This window comes from Halictus rubicundus, chromosome 1 (genome assembly GCF_050948215.1).
Source record: "Halictus rubicundus isolate RS-2024b chromosome 1, iyHalRubi1_principal, whole genome shotgun sequence".
NCBI lineage: Eukaryota > Metazoa > Arthropoda > Insecta > Hymenoptera > Halictidae > Halictus > Halictus rubicundus.
The window spans coordinates 26,007,943-26,034,075 of record NC_135149.1 but is presented as its reverse complement, the minus strand read 5'-3'; the positions used below and the strand labels follow the sequence as shown (position 1 = coordinate 26,034,075).

At 43.3% G+C, this 26,133-nt stretch overlaps 1 protein-coding gene across 2 annotated transcripts in view; it reads left to right on the top strand.

Annotated features, from left to right (window-relative positions):
* The window catches only part of Da (transcription factor daughterless), a 275,108-nt gene that overhangs the window by 19,310 nt on the left and 229,665 nt on the right, over nucleotides 1-26,133 (top strand). For both annotated transcript variants that reach the window (XM_076796347.1, XM_076796332.1), the window contains exons 3-4: nucleotides 18,857-18,906; nucleotides 25,819-26,056. In XM_076796347.1, the coding sequence (XP_076652462.1) occupies nucleotides 18,857-18,906; nucleotides 25,819-26,056 (288 nt within the window). The remainder of the gene's footprint in view (nucleotides 1-18,856; nucleotides 18,907-25,818; nucleotides 26,057-26,133) is intronic.

The following is a 26,133-nucleotide window of genomic DNA, read 5'->3' as shown; positions in this document are numbered from 1 at the left end:
CGATACACCTAAATTTCGAGAGTCTATCCCCGGTATCTCCTCTTCGAGCGAGTTGGACAGCGTCCAAAGGAGACGAGCGAGGGAAGATACCCGGGACAGATAATCCATTTCAAGAACATTCCGGATCGTTCTCTGCAATCAGTCGAGCATTCGTCCGCTTTTCGATTGGTCCTCCGGGTCTCCGTGGCAAGAATTCGTCTCGTTAGCCCTCGCGGAATCGATAGAGTCTTAACACCGAACCACGGCCAAGCGACCTGGCTTTTTAATTATTAAATCCATAAGGAGAAGCTCCCGTGCGAAATGGTTGGCCTAATTCCATCACCTAAGCGTGCGTTGTCATAAAATCGTACAAGATCTGAACTCTTTTTCTGTGTTAATTCTGTCATTCTATCTAGAATCCTGTGCCTACATGCACAGGGACGTACCACTTCCAAAATGCAAATTAGAGAGGAGGTGCAACTCGCTAATTGACTCTAGTATATGCTCAAAACCATTTTAACCCCTTGTACTGTAATATCGAGTCGGAACCGTGATGAAGACGGGGACAGAATTCGAACAGAATTTTTTAAATATGTATTAGGTCGTCCCATAAGTTCGTGCCGTGGATATGTTTCTATTATTCGCCATTGAAGAGTATTTTAATGAGAGACCGCAGAAATTTTATAGTGACGGTATGATGTCGTTGCCAGAAAGGTCGGAAGAGGTTGTGGAATGAAAGAGTGATTACATATTTTATTTTTAGAATTTAAATTCTAATTTAATTCCCTTTAACATTTTGACTGCCATGTCACCCATATGACGGGATTATTTATCCAGGTTTTCACGTTAATATAATCATTGATCCAAATTTGATTAGGCCCTGCAAAATGCAAGAAAGTTGGAGGACTACTCGATATCGTACATTTAACATTTTTCAATTTTTATTTCATTAAATAACTCGCTTTGACTGTATCGAATTTTTGAGGTTTCTAGTAGTCAATATTTAGCCATCACGGAACACGTGTTTATACATATTTTCTATTTTCCCTGGTAGATTGTAGCCATCGAAGAAGTTCCAGTCGTTGTGATCGTAAAATAAATTGTAGCGCAAGGAGTGAGTTCCCTAATTTTCCGTTAACAAGTCTGAGGAGACGGAGAGTGCGATATCAGGGTTAATCCGCGAGCCACGTTGAGAGCCACTGGATCCACCGCAGTCTGCGCCACTGTTCTCCGATGGGCCCCTTCTAGGGTAACACGAAGGGGGGCACTGACAGCGACAGCTGCCGCTGCTGTTGCCGTGCCCCCCTCTCCCCTTTCCGCGTCCCTTCAACGTCGACTCCGGTCCCTTTTGCCGAGCCGTAGCCCTCTCGGTCCCGCGGGGCCCCTTGGCACCACGACGTCCCCACCATCGGGCCCCATGGTCGCGTGGCAGTCAGCCTTCTCCTCCACAAAATACACCTTCGCCGTACCGTTTACTCCCAAACGCCGCAACGGACGATCCTCTCCCTTTCCTCCCTTCTCTCTTCGGTCTTTTTGCCTCTTCGTCTTCCTCGTCCACGCTCTTTCATCCAGCTCTCTCTCTCTCTCTCTCTCTCTCTCTCTCTCTCTCTCTCTCTCTCTCTCCGTCTCGTTCTCCTCGTCCGGGCAACGCACAAGCCGGCGGCGCTGCTCTCGCTGAATTTTTCAGCTCTCCTCTCTACGTGGGCTAGGTCGATTTGACTGGTTTGTTGGCACACACGAGTCCCGGGCCGGACCGGTGTTCTTTTCACCGGGGAATTTTTATGCGCCTCTCTTGCTACCTTTCCGTTCCAGAAAGTAACGGTTCCGGGATGTTTGCTCCTCTCTTTTGCACCAGCCTCCGCGCGAACGTGTCCTGGCGCTGTCCCCGCGGCCGCTCGATCTGGGTATCATCCCGGCTTCAGCTGCACCGCGTCCGTAGAAAATTTGTGACCGACCGGGTCCCAGGGACACGTTCCACCTCGGATTCCCTGAATTTCTGCGAGGCTCAGGTCTCAGGCCGACCGACAGTCTCTCTCGGCTATAAATATCCTCCTAACAAAGAGTCCTTGCCAACCAAGTTCTGTTGCAACAAAGACACTCTTCTATCGACTGTTCGGAAGATCGTTTTGTCAGAGTTAGCACGAGAAGAGGAAGCTCCTGTTCGATCTGTCGCTTCTCCGAGTTCAAGAAGTCTCAACTTGGCGGCCAGTTTCGCTGAGGAAATTCGGTTGGACCGGTTCGAGCGATGAACGCGAGGACGTGGTGTCCAGTCCTGTGAACCTTTCATCAGACGTTTTAGAGACTTTTTGAGATAGAAAAGTCCTCAGAAGTCCTCAGTTTGGGTACTCAATCTTCCTAGGAAAATTAGTGTTGACTGGGGCATCAACTCTAAACAAAGTCCATTGCTTCGAATCCCCTAAATTTCTGTCTAAATGAATCTAGAAATAGCAGATGACCCGAGTCCCTTTGGAGCTAACAAATCCTCAATCTAAGTGTCCAACCTAGCCAAAAAGTTTCCAACACTGATTGGACCAGTAGAGTCCTCTGAATTTCTGAAGAAGTTGAGGTACAGAAGTCCTCAGTTTGGGTACTCAATCTTCCTAGAAAAATTAGTGTTGACTGGGGCATCGACTATAAACAAAGTCCATTGCTTCGAATCCCCTAAATTTCTGTCTAAATGAATCTAGAAATAGCAGATGACCCGAGTCCCTTTGGAGCTAACAAATCCTCAATCTAAGTGTCCAACCTAGCCAAAAAGTTTCCAACACTGATTGGACCAGTAGAGTCCTCTGAATTTCTGAAGAAGTTGAGGTACAGAAGTCCTCAGTTTGGGTACTCAATCTTCCTAGAAAAATCAGTGTTGACTGGGGCATCGACTAGAAACAAAGTCCATTGCTTCGAATCCCCTAAATGTCTGTCTAAATGAATCTAGAAATAGCAGATGACCCGACTCCCTTTGGAGCTAGCAAATCCTCAATCTAAGTATCCAACCTAGCCAAAAAGTTTCCAACACCGATTGGACCAGTAGAGTCCTCTGAATTCCTGAAGAAGTTGAGGTGCAGAAGTCCTCAGTTTGGGTACTCAATCTTCCTAGAAAAATTAGTGTTGACTGGGGCATCGACTAGAAACAAAGTCCATTGCTTCGAATCCCCTAAATGTCTGTCTAAATGAATCTAGAAATAGCAGAGGACCCGGGTCCCTTTGGAGCTAACAAATCCCTAATCCCTAATCCAGCCTAGCCAAAAAATTCCCGACACCGATTGGACTAGTAGCGTCCTCTGAATTCCTGAAGAAGTTGAGGTGCAGAAGTCCTCAGTTTGGGTACTCAATCTTCCTAGAAAAATTAGTGTTGACTGGGGCATCAACTATAAACAAAGTCCATTGCTTCAAACCCTCTAAATTTCTGTCTAAAGGAATCTAGAAATAGCAGATGACCCGAGTCCCTTTTCAGCTAGCAAATCCTCAATCTAAGTGTCCAACCTAGCCAAAAAGTTTCCAACACCGATTGGACCAGTAGAGTCCTCTGAATTGCTGAAGAAGTAGAGATTCCAGAGAATGTAGAACTCCCCGAGCGGCAGAAGTCCCCCAACAAAGACTATCTAGCAGCCAAAGATAGAATAGTCAGAGCACAAAGCCTCTTCTAGCGCAGTCTGGAGCTTCCCGAAGCAATCATAAATGGCTCGATCAGTCTTATTTCCGTCTGCCGGTTTGGAACACTGAGAATAGTTTCCATGTGTGCCGCGCGGAAGAGTTCCACGGGCACAGTATCCTTTTGTTGGCGACTACACTGATCGGATGTGTTTGCTACGACAAATGTCCTTGCGGTCAGCATAACGTATGGCCGAAGGATTCCAGCGCGCAGAAATAACCTTTTAAAAAGACTACTCGCAAGGAAAGGGTCCGCTACATATAGACGGGACCCGTCCAATAAAGACTATCGGGACGGTTTCTACACACGGGAATACCGTTCTGGTCGGGTTCTACACGGGCCGGCGGAGGTTTTACATGCACGGGGCCCGCGCGCACGCTTGTCGACGAAGACGTCCCAGTAAAAACTGAACACAGAGGACACTAAGGAAACCTCAAGACCAGAGATAAGTCGGCCCCGGGGAAGAAGTAAAGAAGTCGCGTGGCGACTTCGTTCCTCTCCGACGACGATCGCGGTCGTGGCCCGTGGGACTCACGGGCCCGATACACGTATAATGCCCTGCGGTTTCGGGCCCCGGCGAACCATGCCAGTGTCCGACAAGGTGGGATATTATATCTGGAAGTGTACTGTACACGCTCTTCCGATTATTCTCAGTCCGTTGGTTCCACTGTGTCCTGGCGAGGGCAAGCTTTCGAGGCCCTGGAGATGGCCCGATACTCCTGTATAACGGGTGACCCAAGAGTTTCGGAACCCCATCCTTTTTATTCAAATCTCTTGATTTTGTCATCAGTCTTGGCAATCTTCACAACACCATTTTATGAGAAACGAGAGGAGGAAATATTTTTCACGTGTACAGGCTGTCTCATTCTTGCGAATTAAAATGGCGTCTTTGGGGCACAAGTTATTGTCAGTGTAAGGATTGTTAGTGTGAGGAAGGATAAATGATTTTGTATCTACTTGCAGAGTCTTCTATGTACACCATTTTTCGATAAATAAGAGAATGAAGCATAATTTTTCTACTTGTACAGGTCGTTTCATTTTTGTGGAACAAGATGGCATCGTTAGAAATTATCATCAGTGGTGCGAGCAAGGATAATTGACTTTTCATCTTTCGTATACCATTTTTCGATAAATAAGAGAATGAAGGCTTATATTGATACGTGTACAGGGTGGTTAATTTTTGTGAATTAAAATGGCGTCTTTGGGGAACAAGTTATTGTCGTTAGTGTAAGGAAGGATAAATGATTTTGTATCTGCTTACAGTCTTTTATGTATACTATTTTTCGATGTATAAGAGAATGAAGCATGATTGTTTTACATGTACAGGTCGCTTCATTTTTGTGGAACAAGGTGACATGGTTAGGATTGAAATTATTATCAGTTGTGTGAGTCAGGATGATTGACTTTTCATCTTCCGTGTACCATTTTTCGATAAATAAGAGAATAAAGGTTTAGGTTGGTACGTGTACAGGTTGTTTCATTTTTGTGAATTGTAATTGCATCATTGAAATATAAATTATTATTGGGGAAGGAATATCGACTTGGTACCTGTCTCGCAGAATCTTATTTGTATACTATAGTGTCTTCCACGAGCTTGCTCAATATTTATAGGTTGATTCACAAGTGGTGATCGGAGCAATATTGTTATCTCGAGATTTTGGGATTACTTGGGTCCCCTTTACGAAGGTATTAATTCTAAACTAATTTTTCTTCCTGTTACTTCTAATGGGGCAATTGTTAATCCAAATTAACCTCCAGCAATTAAGTAGCTAAATGACGATTGCTGTGTTCTGGTTCAACATAAACTCCGCTACTATCTTCAACAACCCAAATACACAGTAGCTGAAGCAACAGTGTCGTAACCACAAAGTATACCTTCTTCATTAGCTGTCCAGGTGTCTAAACCTTCAATCTACATACAGGTTGATCCAGAATTAGTGAAGTTAATTTCGTTGCTTTTTATATATACCTGCACAGTATGGACAAACTTTGGATATTCCATTTTACTCCATCCTCAACAAAAAAGTAACAAATACATCGAGCAAAATACACAATAAATAAAATCAAACTCTGCACCCTCTGCAACCCGAACTCGAAACGAATAATCAAGATATCCAAATTTTGGATAACCAACGAATTGTAAACAATAGGCTTACGGGACTCGTCAAAATGGAAGGTTCCAATATTTTTAATTTGTGCTCACTGAAATTACAAAGATGCATCGATGAGGAATTAATTAACAAATTTATTTCTTTGGGTATATATTATCTCAAAAATGGCTAAAAATGGCTAAAAATTTGGACAGACATATTCTTGTTTTTAGAAAGTAATGTAAAATAGTCAGTTGTAGTGTTCCGTAAACCCATAGAGAGCGTTAGGACATCGAAATTTTGCAGAAACGTATCGAATTGGCGGAATCGATTCGAGAAGTATCGACCGTGGAGCGAGTCGGTGCATGTGAGGGCACGGTTGAGCACCATTGGCTACCTGAGTTCTTTTCCACATTTTTTTCGTCTTTCTCCTGGCCCTCTATTCTTCCTCCCTCGGTGTATAGGTGTGCGTCTCCCCTCTACCGTTGGGGTCGAGGGCCCCAGGGGTGGCAAACCCGCCCCGTCCCCCTTCCTTTCGCTATTCTCTGTCGGCCAGTGAGTTTCGTTGTCCTCGTTCCTCGTTCCCCGTTCCTCCGTCTGGCTCTCTCGTCCTTACCTGCGCGCACGGTACACCCTTTTGGGTCGCGTGGCACCGTGCACCGGCACGACGGTACACACGCGAATTCTCCCATAGAAAATGGCTCGTTGGGGTGCGTGGGCCTTGCACGCCGGCGGTCCACGTATCGGGTGTCCCGCAAAAATATCGGAGCACCGTCCAGAAAAAAAGTTGTCGGCAGGAAAACCGATATCTCCGAGCAGACACGTTTTGTACCCGTTTAATTGTTCGCGGGCCCTACGGGACAACGGAACACATCCTTCTTCTTACCATTTTTCGGGACGAATTCGCAGCTGAACGTGGACCTTTCTCTGTTTGCTTCTCTCCGCGCCACCTCTTTCGACAAACACTGTTTTCGTAAAACAAGTCTCATTCGTTCGGATAATCGAGGTTCTACTATCAAACGCGCGAATGCGATCGAAATGGTATCGAGTTTGGTGTCGTTCCAATCGGAAAACCGTCGGGAGTAAAAATTTCGTTAACAAATCATTCTGAACACATATTATTTTGAAATCTAAAACAAACTTTGTAGTAAATTCAAGTTTCTATTTCTTAATTTATTGTATAATCTCCATCATTATCAAGGACAGTTTGCCTGTCAACCAACGTTGACACTTGTTGACCTCCGATACGTCTCCATAAACATCGTAAATTTTCTTTGTTGTTACATGAAATCCCGCATGAAAATGAAAATGTTTGCCATGACGAATATGATCCTCGGAAGGTACGGACGCCGCCATTTTATTACAGGGTTGTAAAAGAAAATTATACTTTTTAGAAGATTTTCAACACAGGCTGCTTTACCGAAAACTGTCTATCCTGAAGAACTGTTCAACTATCGGTACAGAACTAAAGGCAAAACAAATTTTTTGGAAATAATTGATTACTTATACCCCTAATATTAATTTGCGTATAGTTATTTACGCTTCGACTGGTAACAATTGGGACTGTTTTTGGAATTTCGACGGTTGGGACACTTGGGAATGGTAAAATGGCCATTTTCGTAGACACAGTTCTCGCTCCGCAAAAATCATTTTTCTCCTGCAAAAATAATTTCTCTCCGTGTATACCTGTTTCGCGAGCTCGAAGATGTCCGACGTTCTCGGCCGTTCTGCGGGCAACGCGCGGATGGTCGACTATTAAGATTTATTGTTGCACGACGTAAAAAATAATACTTCGGGGGAGATAATCGAATTAAGCCTTTCCAGGCAGGTGTTCCATTATTTCTTTCAACGTTTTACAGGGCGACGCTGGCTCGCCTTTGTCGCGGCTCGTTCTCCGGATTTTTCGTCTTTCGCCCCGTTCGTTTACGTTCGAGGCTTGATTTAATCGTTCTCTCGGCAGGTGGTGATGCGTCGCGTTAGGAACTCGATCCCCGGTCAGATAGCCCGACGAATTATTAGCTTGTCGCGGATTAATTGTGTTTTTTACGGTCCCGGATCCAGTGGCGTTACGTTCCTTTTACAACTACACGCAGATTACCGCGCGGCTTTGTTTCGTTTTGTTTTATCCCCCGCCTCTTCGGAAAATGAGAATCCGCCGAGAATCTCGCCAATGCTCCTCTGTAGCGGCTTATGGACAGGTGAAACTGCAAATTCGCAATCGTCAATTATGTTTTCTTATTGCAGTGGTTCCTCTATATATGTCGGCAAGGCCTGGACGATAAACGTCGCGGAATTATCCCCACTACCTCACCCTCTGTGAGGGTCAAATTTATTTTATATGATTTTTAGGGGTGGAAATAACGTTCATAAAGTTGAGGTGGCACTGTAAGGTGACAATTTGCGATTCACTGTCTCGCAGTACGGTCGGTTATGGTTGCACCGGCGTTATCGGAGCGGAGCGTAGCAGCGCCGGAATTTTTTTTGTCCCGAATCTTTGTAACTCGATCGAAATTCGGCAAATTCTGCGCGCATATGGGAGCGAGACGGATCGGTCGGTCTAAATTTCACGAACTCCTGCAAGGTACCCACGCGGATCAGGCGTGCGATCATTTTTCGAAAAAGGGAGAGAAATCCTCCGGGGACGGACTGGACACACAGGAATCCTGGGTCAAACTACAGGCGAGCGGTCATCCAATCCCGGGCCTGCATTAAGGACGTTCGACCGAGCGTGTGATCCTGTATTTTAACACCCGAATTTTCAACATGCAGACTTTCAGCTTCGCGTACTGCAACCATGCATTTCTCGTGTCTCTCGCAGACTTTGCCTTTCTTACCCGGGACCTTGTCCCTTGGACAATATTACAGTAACATTTTACGTTCTCTTAATGCACTTTCCATCTTAACGTTTCCTATTCTCAGAAATTAGAATCTTTTATGGTTCTTATATTCTCAATATAATACAGCTTATTTTAGTATTTGATTGCAATGCGTCAATTAGTATTTTCACTATTCCATAAAATATTATAGAATCTTTATTGTCACTTCTCCCCCTATTTTCTATTCTTCTTAATCAGACAGTGTCATTTATGCAAACTTACATGCATTTATTGGCAAATTTTGGGGGGACTGAAGGTAAATAGTTCTGCATCAATGCTTTCAGTAAATGAAAAATAGTCAAAGTGCAGTGTTGTAGAAAATCCGGCACAATTTTATAATTCCATCTAGATTTTCATGAATGACTCTGCTGCACATGCAAAAAACTTGTTATAAAACCACACTTGTAACCAGAAAGATGGAAGATTATTATTGAAAGATAATTTTTATTTCGCGCAAAAACTCCTTTAATCTTCCACCATTCTATCAACTCAATACCGGGGGGATAATTAATATTAAAAAATGGCGAACAGACAAAGTATGAAACAACAACACGGTTAGGCTGCATTATACAGAAGTGCACCACCCTCGCGAGAGCATCCCCCGAACAAATCAAATTAGCCTGGACCTTCAGTTTCAAAGAAGCCGTTAAAAGGCTATCCAAAAAGATAAATTGCATCGTAAACCGACCAGTTAAGGGCTGAACATTCTCGGGCCGCGAAGGGTCGAACATGAAACGGATCCGCAGCCGGAATTCCTGTTCCCTTTTAGGGGAAAAATTCCGGTCAGAAAGGGTTAATGGAGGATCTCGCGGGGGAAAGGGTTGGGGGATGGGGGGTTGATACGATAAGTCAGCCACTCGGCGGGCGGGCGCGGGGGTGGCGAACGACGAGAGCACACGGGGAACTCTTTCGGTCGCGAAATTTTTTTTTTTGCGCGCTCCGGGACCGCGAAATGCAGATAGGTCGTGGCAGTTTTCCGTCCTTGTCCCTCCGTCCATTTTGTTTTTTATGCCCGGCCTCTTGTTTTTCAACGGTTCGCGTTCCACGCGCTTTTTTACGAGATCGTCAACGCTGAAAGTGTCTGGCGTTCTCGCTGCGCGTAATATTCCACGATATTTTCCCCCCCTCTCCAACCCCCCACCCGCGCCACCCCTCCTTCACCCCCTCCACCCCTCGCCGTGCATCGTCCCCCACCCCCGCGTTCCTTTTTTTCCGCGTCGCCGCGGCGAATCCGCGGAACGGTGTCGGCGCGGTTTAATCGATTCGCGGAATCCCCTTTCCGGCGATTGATTTCGCGAATCCCGGCGCTTTCGAAAATTCATTGAGAATAATAACGATGCCCGGTGATGCTCTCTTTTTTTTTCGTTTTTTCGTTTTTTCTTTTTTTTTTTTTTTTATTAAACCGACGCGTCCGCTGCCACGCTGCTTCACCCACATACCGATGATGAAACTCTCTATCTTTCGGATCGAAGAGGGGCGGGTGTGGAAATACTTGATCCTAGCGGTTCAGGTATCGAACGGAGGGCGAGGGGGTGGTTCTGAACTATGGATCGAAGTGATCTTCGGAAGGAGATCTTTGGATTTTTTGTATTTGCCTGAGTGGCACTTTGGGACGATTAATTGTGAATGGCACGGATTTCGCGAAGCGATGTGTCCATGCAGATTTTATAGGATTTAGAGTGTTTTTATTCGACATGTTGTTTTTAAGTTATTCTCAATCCTTTCCAGTCGGAACTATTTTAACACTAGGTTTGCGAGACGTGTTCTAATATTTTTAGTTTACGGTTGTTGAGATTGCAAAGGTGCGTCCATGAGGAATTATTCAAGATGTTTCTTTCTTTCGGTATATATTATAACGACATGTAAAATAAAGAAATGTAAAATTTAAAGTATAAAGTAATTCTTGTATAAAGTGTATAAAGTAATTCTTTACAAAGTAATGTAAAATAGTCACTTTTAGTGCTCTGTAATTCTATGCGTATGAAACTGATACAATTTATTCGTACAATACTTAACTGTTTAGTAATTTAGTAAATGTGAACAAATCGAATAATGTATATTTTGAATAGCAATGTAGCAATTTTTAGTTGCGCCTCAGAGTCGAAAAATTGTTTAGACACTGCTCAGCAAGAATTTCGAAACCTGAAGACATAGAGGATGACAAAGGAATATCCAAGCACGTATTACGATAAAAATGGCAAAAAATCTAAATAAATTCAATCTTGTCATTTTTATAAGGCATGCTCCAGTCACTTTTAGTACTCTGCACGTTCCGCGTTGAAGGACAGCATACATGAAAGTCCAAATTTTTCTAAAATAAGCGTGATGCAAAAAAAAAAATATAAAATTGCGTTATTTCTGAAGTGACCTGCATCAGAATATTTTTGATATTTTTCTACATTTACTTTGCTATGTTATGAAGCAGGTTAAAAATCACAGAACTAGATAATATTCACAATTTTCTTTTTCCTACCAAAAAATATAGTGGATGCAGCAGAAAGAATTAGTGTACGTGGCTTAATATAACTAATGAAAATTTTTGTACGGGTCTAAATTGACCCAATACTGTTCGGAAGTTCACTGGAAGTTCTCTGATACCGAGGGAGTGACTTTAAAAAATTTTTCCATATGGCGAATTAGTGCATATCGGTCGAGAAAAACGGGAAATCAAGCACCGATGAGTAATTATACTATGCAAGCCTACTACAAATTTTGACACGGGTCTAAAGTGACCCAATACTGTTCGGGAGTTGACTGGAAGTTCTTTGATAACGCGGGGTGTTACTTAAAATTCTTCCACGTGACGAATTAGTGAATATGGGTCGAGATAAACGGGAAATTAAGCACCCCTGACTACTTACACTATACAAGCCTACTAAAAATGTTTGATTCGGGTCTAAAGTGACCCAATACGGTTCGGGTGTTAACGGGAAGTTCTTTGATAGCGACGGGGCGTTTTTCAAGGTATTTCCACGTGGCGAGTCGGTGAATATGGGTCGAGAAAGAGGGGAAATCGAGCACCGCTGACTAATTACACTATACAAGCCTTCTAAAAATGTTGACACGGGTCCAAAGTGACCCAATACTGTTCGAGAGTTAACTGGAAGTTCTCTAATAGCGAGGGAGTGTTTTTTAAAATTTTTCCACGTGGTGAATTAGTGAATATGGGTCGAGAAAAACGGGAAAACAAGCACCGATGAGTAATTACACTATGCAAGCCTACTAAAAATTTTGACACGGGTCTAAAGTGACCCAATACTGTTCGGGAGTTGACTGGAAGTTCTTTGATAGCGAGAGGGTGTTTTTTAAAATTTTTCCACGTGGTGAATTAGTGAATATGGGTCGAGATAAACGGGAGATTAAGCACCCCTGACTACTTACACTATGCAAGCCTACTAACAATCTTTGATTCGGGTCTAAAGTGACCCAATACTGTTCGGCAGTTGACTGGAAGTTCTTTGATAACGCGGGGTGTTACTTAAAATTCTTCCACGTGACGAATTAGTGAATATGGGTCGAGATAAACGGGAAATTAAGCACCCCTGACTACTTACACTATGCAAGCCTACTAAAAATGTTTGATTCGGGTCTAAAGTGACCCAATACGGTTCGGGTGTTAACGGGAAGTTCTTTGATAGCGACGGGGCGTTTTTCAAGGTATTTCCACGTGGCGAGTCGGTGAATATGGGTCGAGAAAGAGGGGAAATCGAGCACCGCTGACTAATTACACTATACAAGCCTTCTAAAAATGTTGACACGGGTCCAAAGTGACCCAATACTGTTCGAGAGTTAACTGGAAGTTCTCTAATAGCGAGGGAGTGTTTTTTAAAATTTTTCCACGTGGTGAATTAGTGAATATGGGTCGAGAAAAACGGGAAAACAAGCACCGATGAGTAATTACACTATGCAAGCCTACTAAAAATTTTGACACGGGTCTAAAGTGACCCAATACTGTTCGGGAGTTGACTGGAAGTTCTTTGATAGCGAGAGGGTGTTTTTTAAAATTTTTCCACGTGGTGAATTAGTGAATATGGGTCGAGATAAACGGGAGATTAAGCACCCCTGACTACTTACACTATGCAAGCCTACTAACAATCTTTGATTCGGGTCTAAAGTGACCCAATACTGTTCGGCAGTTGACTGGAAGTTCTTTGATAACGCGGGGTGTTACTTAAAATTCTTCCACGTGACGAATTAGTGAATATGGGTCGAGATAAACGGGAAATTAAGCACCCCTGACTACTTACACTATGCAAGCCTACTAAAAATGTTTGATTCGGGTCTAAAGTGACCCAATACGGTTCGGGTGTTAACGGGAAGTTCTTTGATAGCGACGGGGCGTTTTTCAAGGTATTTCCACGTGGCGAGTCGGTGAATATGGGTCGAGAAAGAGGGGAAATCGAGCACCGCTGACTAATTACACTATCCAAGCCTTCTAAAAATGTTGACACGGGTCCAAAGTGACCCAATACTGTTCGAGAGTTAACTGGAAGTTCTCTAATAGCGAGGGAGTGTTTTTTAAAATTTTTCCACGTGGTGAATTAGTGAATATGGGTCGAGAAAAACGGGAAAACAAGCACCGATGAGTAATTACACTATGCAAGCCTACTAAAAATTTTGACACGGGTCTAAACTGACCCAATACTGTTCGGGAGTTGACTGGAAGTTCTTTGATAGCGAGAGGGTGTTTTTTAAAATTTTTCCACGTGGTGAATTAGTGAATATGGGTCGACATAAACGGGAGATTAAGGACCCCTGACTACTTACACTATGCAAGCCTACTAAAAATGTTTGATTCGGGTCTAAAGTGACCCAATACGGTTCGGGAGTTAACTGGAAGTTCGTTGATAGCGACGGGGCGTTTTTCAAGGTATTTCCACGTGGCGAGTCGGTGAATATGGGTCGAGAAAGAGGGGAAATCGAGCACCGCTGACTAATTACACTATCCAAGCCTACTAAAAATGTTTGATTCGGGTCTAAAGTGACCCAATACGGTTCGGGAGTTAACTGGAAGTTCTTTGATAGCGACGGGGCGTTTTTCAAGGTATTTCCACGTGGCGAGTCGGTGAATATGGGTCGAGAAAGAGGGGAAATCGAGCACCATCGTCGAATTACGCGGTACAGCCGGCCGGTGGCCGCCACGATACCATCTACACGGATTTCGGGCGGGCATCAATTCGGCATTACAGCTCGCGGAACGCGCGCGACACAACCTCGAAAACCGCGCGGCTCGGCGCGCTCTGCGAACGGCGATTTTCACCGCGCGAGACACGACCGCGATTTCGTGGTCAGCCCCGGTACGGCGTCGTATATTAGCGCGACACCATCGAATTAGAATTACCTGAAATTATCGCACCCTTTCTGCGGTCTTGTTACCTTGTACGAACCGAAAGTAGCATCGATTTATTTAGCACGGATGAACAAACCGAACAGACTGTCCTACAAATGCCACTGCACGTCGAAATCGCCTGATTTGGCCAATCGTCCAGTTAAGAGCCTCCAATTTTAGAGCAATTAACACTCGGTGTGTTTACCCTCAAATGAGTGTCCCTTCGAAACAATTAATTTTAGAAAATCGAAAAGGGAAGCAAACTTGACTGTTTTATAGATTTAATCTTAATTGAACCTCAATTTCCATTTTCGTAGACAAATTTCTTGCACAAATAGATTTTCAAAAATTGTATTATTGTGAGAATTCCAGAAAGTTCCCTACAAAATCTAGAATTGTGTAATCCTTCGAAGGCTACACTTACTATGCACACATTACACTGGAGTAATTACAATTTCACAATGTCTCAAACACGAGGTCTGCTCTCAGCAGTTTATTCACCAGTAACCCATAACTTTCTAAAAAGGCTACGAATGATCTCATAAGTCGAGAAAAATGTATAAATCCAGTCCAATTATTACACCGGAGCAATTAAAATGTTCCATAGACGAGGACCGCTGCGAGCAATATTTATTCTTCAGTACGCTAACCAACGTCTTCGTGGTTAGCGCCCCTATGCGGGGCGTAAAATTACAATTCACAGGAGCCCGTGAACACTTGGAGTTCTATCGTGGAAAACAATCGTACAAGGCCAGCAGCAGCTCCGGAATCTCGTGGGGGCACATCCGTGGTAATTCTTCATCGTTGCCAGTACTCGATAGAGGTGACGCCGGCAGCAGCCAACGTGGAAGACGAACTAGTCGTGACACGAAGCTGCCCGGTGCTCAACACTACGTCATAACGGTCGAGCTGGCTTGCACCGGTCCTGAGGATGACACGATGGACCATGGTTTAGCTTGTCCTTTGATGCATGATATTGCAGACTCGGTGCTGCACGCTTCGGCAAACATGTCACGAGCAAGCCGAAACTGTTAGGATTCATAGTTATCTCGGCCCGATCGTGTCGTAGTCGGACACTCGCCCTATCGTCCACGCACGGATATATCCGTCCTACGTAATGTGATATACTCCTCCTGGGCTGCCCTTTCGCGGTTATCAGGATGGCCCGGCCCTTTCTGCTTCTCGGCTTCTTCGGTCAAACCGCAGCGCTGTTCCCTTCAATTTGCTAAATATGTTGCACTTGAAGAGTCATCGAAATATTGGCCCCTTCCGGGTCCCTTGGTTTTCGAACTTTCTTTTCGCGTCGAATCATAGCTTATATCGCGACATTAATCGGTGTAAATTTCCAAGTTGAGTTGGCAATTTGTTTCCGAGATATCAGAGATTAAAGCTCGTTAATGCAGCGATCTAAAATGTACGGATTTTTAGATTTTGGAAACTTTTTTAAATTGTTAGGTATTGTTTACAGATACATTGCATATATTTATTACCTGTTTCCCGTGATATTGATCATATACAAAGTACCACACAATTGTCGTAATATGGCTGCAAGCTCGTCACCTCTGACATATCATGATGAGACTTATATATTGCGAACTTCAGACATGTTGAAAATGTTTCAAATTCAATAAAGAAAATTTTAAATTCGGTCATTTTGGTCTTGCCTTTTCAAACATAGTACCAGCGGATTGTTGAGATTTTTCCGATTAAAATGAGTCCAAACACGACGTATATCGGACTAGTTTTATAGACTTAACAATTACATGACGGACCGTAGTTGCCGGTGACTGGGTCTCGCGTGACCCATACTAGCGACTACACGGTCAGGGACAAAAAGTCGAGATCCACACGCATGTTGTGGACCCGTGCAGACCCGGTCATCGTCATGCGAGGGTTAATGTGAATAACAAAATATATGGTTGTCATAGCACACAATACCAAATACAGTGAATTTATTGATATTTGTCAGCAACAAGGGATTTGCCAGTGTCCTGTATCCGTGTTGTGTTTACACTCCTTTTGTGGCCGCTCACGGGGTATTCCCCGCGGTAGTGGGTATAATTCCGCGACGTTAATCATCCAGGTCTTGGCGACATATATAGAGAAGTCACTGTAGATGGTCTTACTCTAGAAAATAATAGGGGATGATAATAGGAGTGAGAAAAGTACAACACAAAAGCGCACATTTACCAATTGTTCGACCGATTGATAATAAACAACCAAGGTAAATTAACAAAGGCAAGACATTTAAATCGAAATAAACCCGCTCGATATGGAGGGGATGAAAACGCTCGTCCGCATCAAAGAATACATTCGGCGTGGTGATTTTCATCAGCGAGTTAGTTAAAAAAAAAAAGCCCCCGACCACTATCTCTCGGAGGCCGAAAATCAAGCAATAAAATTTTTTTATTCGCATAAATATTCGCGCACTCGTCGCAGTCGAACGGAACGGGTCCGCGGCCGTCGAATACAAATAAATGTAAATAGCAGGAAGCGATCGTTCATTGAAAACCCGACCGAAGCCTGCCCGCGGGGGAAGAAATTCATTGTCGAACGGCGAGGGGTGGCGCGGGGGGTGGCTGGGATACAATAGCGGCCGGTGGCGATAAAATATCGTCGAATTAAAGTTAATCCGAATTCTTCCGCGGCGGTTTTCGAAACCAGTAAATCCAGCCGATCCTCATAAATTGCTGGCAAGACGCGGGCCCACGTAGTTTCTTCCCCTCTCTTCCTCTCGTTCGCTCTTCTACGCTCTCTTTCGCACTCTCTCTTTCTCTCTCCTTCTCTCCCTTCTTCCCTCTTTCCCCTCGGTTCTCTCCTGTCTCGCCGCGTGCACGTACGTACTCGGGGGTGGGCATTAATAACGGATGAAGCCTCCTAGCGCACCGAGCACGGGGAACCGCGTAATGTTTATCTCGTTGTTTATTCCGCGTGCGTGGCAGCCGCAACGCGGAAAACGCGCGGCCCGCGGATTCTTAGCGCGATCGCGGTTTTGATTTATAAAGACTCGCCGCGAATTTATGCCCGACATTAATTTTGCATCGACTCGCGAGCCGCGCCGCGCCGCGCCGCGCCGTGCGTGCACGTCGGAACCGTCTTCTTGCGATACCCTTCTCTCCACCCTTCCACAATTTTTCCGCGCAAATATTCCGCGATCGTCGACTAACGCTGCCGCGAACCCGTTCTATTTACTTCCTCGAAATCGCTGATTTACACCCGAATTTTATTGTCAGCTTCTTCCGTATTTACTCTCCTCTTTCAATCGCTCCCGCGGTGTGCGCTTCTTTGGGAATTTTTAACGAACAAACGGCAGGGTGTACGTTCGCGGAAATTTTACTGTGTTTAAATACTACTTCGAAGAATGCGTGCAAAAATTTTCAGCTCAGAGGATCCATTTTTAAACAGATACGATTATCTGTTTATAGATAGGAACCTGGGCATTCTTACGAATAGGTATTCAGAGGTTCTAATTTTTAATAACTGTATGGTTGAACATAAATTGTCGGAAATTTTACTGTGTTTAAATACTACTTCGAAGAATGTGTGCAAAAATTTTCAGCTCAGAGGATTCATTTTTTAATCAGATACGATTATCTGTTTATAGTTAGGAACCTGGGCATTCTTACGAATAGGTATTCAGAGGTTCTAATTTTTAATAACTGTATGGCTGAACATAAATTGTTCGAAATTTTACTGTGTTTAAATACTACTTCGAAGAATGCGTGCAAAAATTTTCAGCTCAGAGGATTCATTTTTTAATCAGATACGATTATCTGTTTATAGTTAGGAACCTGGGCATTCTTACGAATAGGTATTCAGAGGTTCTAATTTTTAATAACTGTATGGCTGAACATAAATTATTGGAAATTTTACTGTGTTTAAATACTACTTCGAAGAACGCGTGTAAAAATTTTCAGCTCAGAGGATTCATTTTTTAATGAGATACGATGATCTGTTTATAGATAGGAACCTGGGCATTCTTACGAATAGGTATTCGGAGGTTCTGATTTTTAATAACTGTATGGTTGAACATAAATTGTCGGAAATTTTACTGTGTTTAAATACTACTTCGAAGAATGCGTGCAAAAATTTTCAGCTCAAAGGATTCATTTTTTAACGAGATACGATTATTTGTTTATAAATAGGAACCTGGGCATCCTTACGAATAGGTATTCGAAGGATTTGATTTTTAATAACTGTTGAACATAAATAGTTGGAAATTTTACTGTGCTTAAAGGGTGTTTCGAGGAACGTAAATAAAAATGTTCAGCTCGAAAGATTAATTTTTGTAATAAGATGTGATTATTTGTTTACACAGTAAACATTACACTGTGCTCGTACACAGGCATTCGGAGTCTCGTTGAATACCGTGGTTGAATTTTTATCTGGTTCATTGCGAAGCATTTCGCGGCGAGAAATACCGTTTTAATGCGAAAAATATATCTATCCGCGGTTCCCCGCTTTTTGACAATTCCAACGAGTATTTTATTGTTCTCCATTCGTTATTTTCAGCCGTGCTTGTAGCTTTTCCCGCGCGCTGAAATACGATTTTCCTGAACATTCGTGTACAACGACCCACAAATAACGCGAAAACTCAACAAAAACAAACGTTTGATCGCCGATTACAAACAATGGGAGGTCAAAATCTCGGGAACAAGCGGCGAGGGGGAAAAATTGTTTAACACATTTCGCCGCTGAAAAATATAATCTCGCGATTCAAGAACAGCAGGCGAACCGTTACATTTTCCTAACTTCCTGTGACAAATAACGCACTAAAAAAAAAAAAAAAAAAAAAAAGCAAGGATCTCCCGGCTTTACGATGCTCGTTGGCCAGAACCGTCGTAACTTTATTTATGTTAACGTTTAGCGGAACTTTATTTCAACGGGGACGGTGTTCTGTGTTTCAATGTTCGCTCGTTTCTTTCTGTTGCAGAGAAGCCGGGATTCCAGTCGCCGTATGGCCCCACGATGGACAACGGAATGGTGAGTACCATTTTCCCAATTATCCCACTAAGATCCGCCGTTTCTTTGTCCTTTTTTCCACCCGGGGGGATGATCTTCGGGGAGTTGAGCGGGGGTTAGGCGAGTCTAGGATTTTCTCCCCGGGAGAGGAGGGCGGCTCGACCAACTCAAATCTCCAGATAAAGCTGGATTACGTAAGAAACAGCGGCGTAATAATTATTGCAGTCGTGGAGGCAAATTTATCCGAGAAAAAGTTACTCCGACCTTCCCTTCCCACCCTTCCCCCCTCTCGTCTTACCCCCTCGCGCACGCCCCCGGATAATCCGAAAACTTTAGACCGGGTCATATCCTTCGTAGCGGTGCTCATCGTGCTCGGAAGGCAACCGGTGCCCTTATTCGTCGTCCCTGGCCCTGTAAAATCCGTCGTCCCTTAAAAATATCTCCCGCGCAGACTCTCTTCTGATTTTTTTTAAACCTTTTCCCGACTAGTGGCTGCTTCGAGCAGAAATTGCTGCACCGAACTAATTAAGGAAACACGCCGAACTGTTGCTGAAACTTGTGGAACGAGATGAGCAATTTAGGGGATGCTCGTGCAGTTTCGTTTTTGACAGAATTAGCACAGTTAATTAACGAGCCATTAAATGCAAACACACACGACGTCACGAAGACGACGGATCCAGCAACGAGACACGATCAGTAATATGTCGACGTTCAACTGTACATTAAACACGCGTTGCAATATTTATTAACTCGCATGCATACGTCGTGATTACATTGTGTATATCGATCGTGCCACTGCAGTCGGTTTTCAAGACACACCCTCCCCGCATCAACCCTTAAACAATTAGGCGAAGCTAGTTCTGAAGACCCTATACAATTTTTAAACCGATTTTTTTTTTACTTGTATGATTTTGTTTATTTTCTATGTAGATCGTATGTTTGTAAAAGATTCTTCTTGTAGATTTTCAAGGTAATGCTTGTTTAAAAAAGGAAGGATATTGGAGGAACAGTATTTTAAACCATTTTTTAATGATGATCTTGCATTCTAATAATGTTCAAATGTGTTTGAAGTAGAATTTTTCGAGATCAATCTTTTTTTAACACTAGATTTACGGGACCCGTAAAAATGACGGGTTCTACATTCTTTAATTCACAATTATTGTGATTGTAAAAATGCATATACAGTGATTTCTCTATATATGTCGCCAAGGCCTGGATGCTAAACGTCGCGGAATTATCCCCACTACCGCGAGGTATGCTCAGTGAGGTGCCACGAGGAGTGTAAATATAAAATGGCGTGGGTACGTCTCCTGGACGATACAAGACACTAGCAAGACCCGTGTTGTTGACATATATCGGGAATTCATAGGAAATTTATTTAACAGTCTTATTCCTTGAAATATATATTATGGTAAAAGCTGCTAAAAATCTGGCTGAACATATTTTTATAAAATAATCCAAACTGGCCACTTTCAGTGCTCCGTAGACCTAGTGTTAATAACGTTCTTCTATTTTCTATATTTATATATATTTTGTATATTTTTATATTTACATACATATATTTTCTATATTTTCTTTTGGGGGCAACAGATATTGAAGTAATTCAAAACCAACCCCTCCAGGCAAGAACTACCCTCACGAATAAAAACTCTGAAGCTTCTATTCTCATTTTACCAAAAAATGACTAAAAGTAACCACAAAACAGTATTTTCCAGAATTAAGAAGACAATTTAAGGATTTCACATCTTCATACAAACTACTGAAAGATCATTGGGACATCATGGCGTCCATTTCGAGTCATGCAGGTTTCGATGGTGCACAATTAGTTGCTCAAGATGGAGTTTCTTCGGTCCGCGATTTCCACGCGATTTACCAGGAGACATTTCTCCGTGGAGAGGAAGGGGGGGGGGGGGGGTGGGAGGAGAGAAAGAGAGGGAAATTAATCTGGACCGTGAAGCGTTCCTTTTCTCCCGGAAATAAGAATTACCCAATTTGGCGAGGGTTGAGCGTCGTCAACCGGCAGCTTTAATATCACTTACGTTCTCTCCCTACGTTCGCGACGCAACATTGTGCTTGTGAACACGCACACCACCGGGACCGGTACATACTAATATATACATTATGTGGAACAAAGGAATACGATGGAGGAGGGGTGGTCCAGCGGGGTGGTTTAAGCCAGCCCGGATGAAAAGTTATTCGCGGGGCGCGGATAAAGTCCCTCGTATTTTCTTCTGCCACGGCGTGCCGGTCATCCATTTCTTCCGCGCGACCTCCGTGACGATCGCTAATTAGTAAAACATGCGGGAGGACCATTATGCTCTTACGTTTGCTATTCAAGGCCGATTAAATTGGTACGTTTAACTCACGCTGATATTTCTTCGCCCGGGGGTGCTTTCGGTTTTCCTTTTTCATGGCTCTGCCCATAAATGATTACCATGTTTCTTTCTGATGATCTTTTCATTTTGAGGGAGGGGTGAACAGTGAATTCTTAGGGTTGAGTGTTTCTCAGTGGCGTTCTTGTATTTTACATTTATAAATTTCAATATATAATTTAATTTATATTCTTTTTTAGAATTTACATGTGTACCAATATTTTTTAAGTGACAACTTGAAACGTCTTAAAATTTCCAAAATAATGTAAATAATAGTTAGCACTTGAACAATTATAATCGTAAAGATTAAAGTACAATTAATTCGGGCGGTGTTTTTAAAGTGATTAGTAAACACTTGGGAGAGTGTGTCTTTGTTTGAAGATAGTAATCTTTCATTTACGATGGAGTGCTGTAATATTTACTCACGAAACTTCGATAACGTATTATTTTTCGTGTGACTCATCGAAAAAATATATATCGGACGTTGGCATGTTATTCCAACTGGGGAGGGGGATTTTAAGAAAAGTTGGTCTTATCAGGAACATGATTTTTTTACGAGGAATAAAGCAGGCCCCTTTAGCTCGTCATAAACCAGAAAATCTTGATTAAACCCACAAATTGCGATTGTTTAAACCAATCTGCCTTTTCATGAAATTTATCACCTATTTAAAAAAAAATCACAATTTTTCTATGACATTCAACGACGTCGCACTTCGTAATTTCAACGCATATTTGTATGCTTCGAATGTAAATTAATCAGACAAGATCGTAGAAGTCAACAATAATTTTCTTCGATATTCTGTGATCAAGAAAATCTTGATTAAACCCACAAATTGCGATTGTTTAAACCAATCTGCCTTTTCATGAAATTTATCACCTAAATAAAAAGAATCACAATTTTTCTATGACATTGAACGGTCGCACTTCGTAATTTCAACGCATATTTTTACGCTTCGAATGTAAATTAATTAGACAAGATCGTAGAAGTCAACAATAATTTTCTTCGATATTCTGCAATTCAATATTTTCAGATATTCTGAAAATTAATCTGTAATAATTCGACTGCGGGTATTAACGCAATGTAAAAATCGTAAGTATTTTGTCTATTCGTTCGCGATTTCGCGGAGGTAGAATTTGAATCAAACTTCAATTAAATCTCCGTTAACGCGCTCATTTTATAGCGCACGCCTCGCCGCGCTGTAAACGCGCAGAGGCCGTCGACGGAGACCCGTGGAACGCGCGCGGCGGAATAAAACGCTCCGTGTTCTGATCGGGCCGATAATCAACAAGGGTCGGTATCGAGCCCGTTAAACGAATCCTTCGAATCGAATAAATCGATCGGCTATCGGAATGGAAAATCGCAGAAGCTTTCGCGATTTCATCAGGCGAAACGATTTCCGCGATGGTTGATTAAAAGCGACCGGGGCCCCCCTCGTCCGTGGGCGGTGTCGACTCTCTCAGAGAGAGGAGAAGAGAACCGCGTCGAATTTATAAAACGCGTAATAGGATGGCGGCCTTGCGCCCGCATTCATCGCGCCTGTTGCTACACTTTTAATTGTCTTATCCCGGCGACCTTCCTTTTAATCGGTGGTCGGTGATGGTGCACGGCAACCTCGCCATCGAATTAGCCGATCGTCGAATCCTTCAGCGGGTACTCCTGCGGCGACTAGAATGGGGTTTATGACTCTTTCAGAAATAATATTCCTCCAATTTACGCGTCGATGCGAACGCCTACATAGTTGTCGGAATGGATCATGCGAGTGATCATCAATAATTTCCTCGCAACCGGTCGAGGTGCGCACGGTGCCCCGTGGGGCAGTGCCCTGGCTGCCTCCAGAGCAACAAAACCACGCCTACTTTCGGTGGTTCAATACAGGGCGAGATTGACAGTCTTTTGTGGCTGTTGTTTTTCAAATTGGTTAAGTAGAGAGTGCTAGATTTCTTTTACGGTTCTTAGCAGAGCCAAATAATTAGGGTACTCCCCTGTGCGTTGTATTACTTCCTTAAGAGCAATCAAACCACGCCCATTTTGTACTGTGTGCGACAGCAAGATTGGCAATATTCTATGCGTACTATTTTCAAATTTATAAACTAGAGAGTGCTGTACTCCTTATGAGTCTTAGCATAGTGCCCTACTTAGGTTAGGTTATGAGCATGCAGTTCCCTGGCTGCTTCGAGAGCAACAAAACCACGCCTACTTTCAATAGTATAATAAAAAGCTGGATTGGCAGTCTTTTGTGGCTGTTGTGCTTCAAATTGGTTAAGTAGAGAGTGCTACATATCCTTTTATGACTCTTAACGAAGTGAAATAATTGGGGTACTGCCCTGTGCGTTATAAAGACTTCCTTTAGAGCAATGAAGCCACGCCCATTTTGTACTGTGTGCTGATAGCAAGATTGGCAATATTCTATGCGTATTGTTCGTGAATTTATTAAGTAGAGAGTGCTGTACTCCTTATGGGCCTTAGCATAGTGCCCTACTTAGGTTAGGTTATGAGCATGTAGTGCCCCGGCTGCCTCGAGAGCAACAAAACCACGCCTACTTTCGGTGGTTCAATATAAGGCGGAATTCACAGTCTTTTGTTCAAATTGGTTAAGTAGAGAGTGCTACATTTTCTTTTCTGACTCCTAGCAGAATGAAATAATTAGGGTACTGCCCTGTGCGTTATAATGACTTCCTTAAGAGCAATCAAACCACGCCCATTTTGTATTGCCTGCAGATAGGAAGAATAGCAATGTTCTATGCGTCTTGTTTTCGAATCTATAAATTAGAGAGTGCTGTACTCCTTGTGGGTCTTAGCATAGTGCCATACTTAGGTTAAGGTATGAGCATGTAGTGCCCCGGCTGCCTCGAGAGCAACAGAACCACGCCTACTTTCGGTGGTTCAATATAAGGCGGGATTCACAGTCTTTTGTGGCTGTTGTTTTAGAGTTTGTAAGGTGGAAGATGTTCCTTTTCGATTATGGCTTTTAGCAGAGTGAAATGATTATGGTATAGACACGCATTGCCTCGCGAGGCTCTATCGTGGCTCCCTCAAGGGCAACAAAGCCACGCCCACTCTAGATACTTTATGTCAGTGTAAGTGTTATATTTTTGCTTGTGGTCGTTAGCATAATGATCACATGAATTTGTAATTTTATAAAAACTAGTGTAAATAAAAGACGTTTTCCACCCACGGACTTCGCGGTAAAATCAAGATAAAAATAATATTAATATTCCTTAGCATACACGTGTGGAGCTAGTTACCACAGATAGGGGTTGACGGACAGGGTGTAAAGGTCGGAACGATATTTCAAGCGACAGATGAGAAATGTGGTGAAAGCCGGTGAAAAAAAAAACGAGGTCGTAGGGATGAGTTTCGGAGTCGGTCGACTACGAAAGCTTCTCCTCGATGATGTTATTCAAAAAGTGCGTTCATGACTGGTCGCGACGCGGTTTCTAGGAAGAGGCGGAGATAGCAGAGATTTTTTGACGGCGCCGTAGGGCAGTATCTAATCGGCAGTCGTTAAACCATAACTGATAAGGAGTATTGATTTCGATGGGTGATTTATTGGAGCCGACTTCTATCCGCTTCTTTCCTCTGCTTCCTCTTCGCCGATAGCATCGGCCAGACGCGGAATTATTAATTACGAACGTGGCTGGCACGAAAATTGTTTCGCAACGTTAAATCACCGTTTATTCTCCTCTCCCGTTTCAATTTTATCTCACCACCGTTTTCCTCCGACTCCTAGCCTCTAATTTGTTATTGCTTCACGCACTGCTTGTATTTTATAGTAATTTTTACGGTTCTCTTCTTGCCATTCTTTTACATTGTTTGCGGACGTTACATCAATCCTGTTGCGAAAATTTCTTCATGTTTAAAATGAGAAATTAAATTTCTTTTTAATGTTTCCATGTGTAATTTAATTATTTATTTCGTTTGGGAAGCACTTTCTCGCTATTCCGCAAATCTTTGACACATTTTCTAAGTGAGACTTTTTTTATGCGGTCCCTCTCCACCGCACAAAAAAATTTTCTTTAATATGTTGTAAAAACATTGAACTGTTTACATTATATATTAATTTTTAAGGTATTCTACTTGTCACACTTTGTCATTTGTCAAAGGCTCCGCCTGTGCCATGAACGTGTTATTATTGTCATTATGTAGACTGCAACAGTAATTTTCAATGGAAGCATTTTTATAATTTCAGTGGTTTTGGAATAAGAAATGTGAAGTCGGTCATTTGACAGATTAAGGTACAATTACTGTTAAATACAGTAATTTCTCTATATATGTCGCGAAGGCCTGGAAGATAAACGTCGCGGAGTTATCCCTACTACCGCGCGGTATACCTCGTGAGGGGCAATGGATCGAGTGAGCATAACACGGCTCGGGTACGTCTCCTGGACGATACAAGACCGTGGCAAGACCCATGTTGACATATATCGAGAATTCACTGTATTATGAAAGTTCCATTGTCACTGATCGAGAAAAAGTGCTAGTCTAAAGATATGAAAACTGATGATCATGTCTGGTTCCCAGAGCCTCCAAATAAAGGGGATGAAATTGTTCTTTTTGCAGACGTACGGTGGAGGAGCATACGGTCCGACAGCAGGGGGGCCAGGCGGGGGGCCAGGGGGAGGTGGGGGCGGGGGTGTAGGCGGCGGGGGCGTCGAGGGCGCCACCTACCCCCCGGATTCCCCTTATTTCCCGTTTGGAACCCGGGGTGTACCGCCCTCGGTGGGTACACCCACCCCCGCTGCCAACCCCGCGGCACCCACCGGCACCAACGGAGCACGGTTACCAAACTCCGCAGCCGGTTAGTCTCTTTTCAACCCTTTCTTCGTCTCCAGCCCCAAAATTCTTCGAAGCTCAAGCCTCTCTGTTCCGATGTTT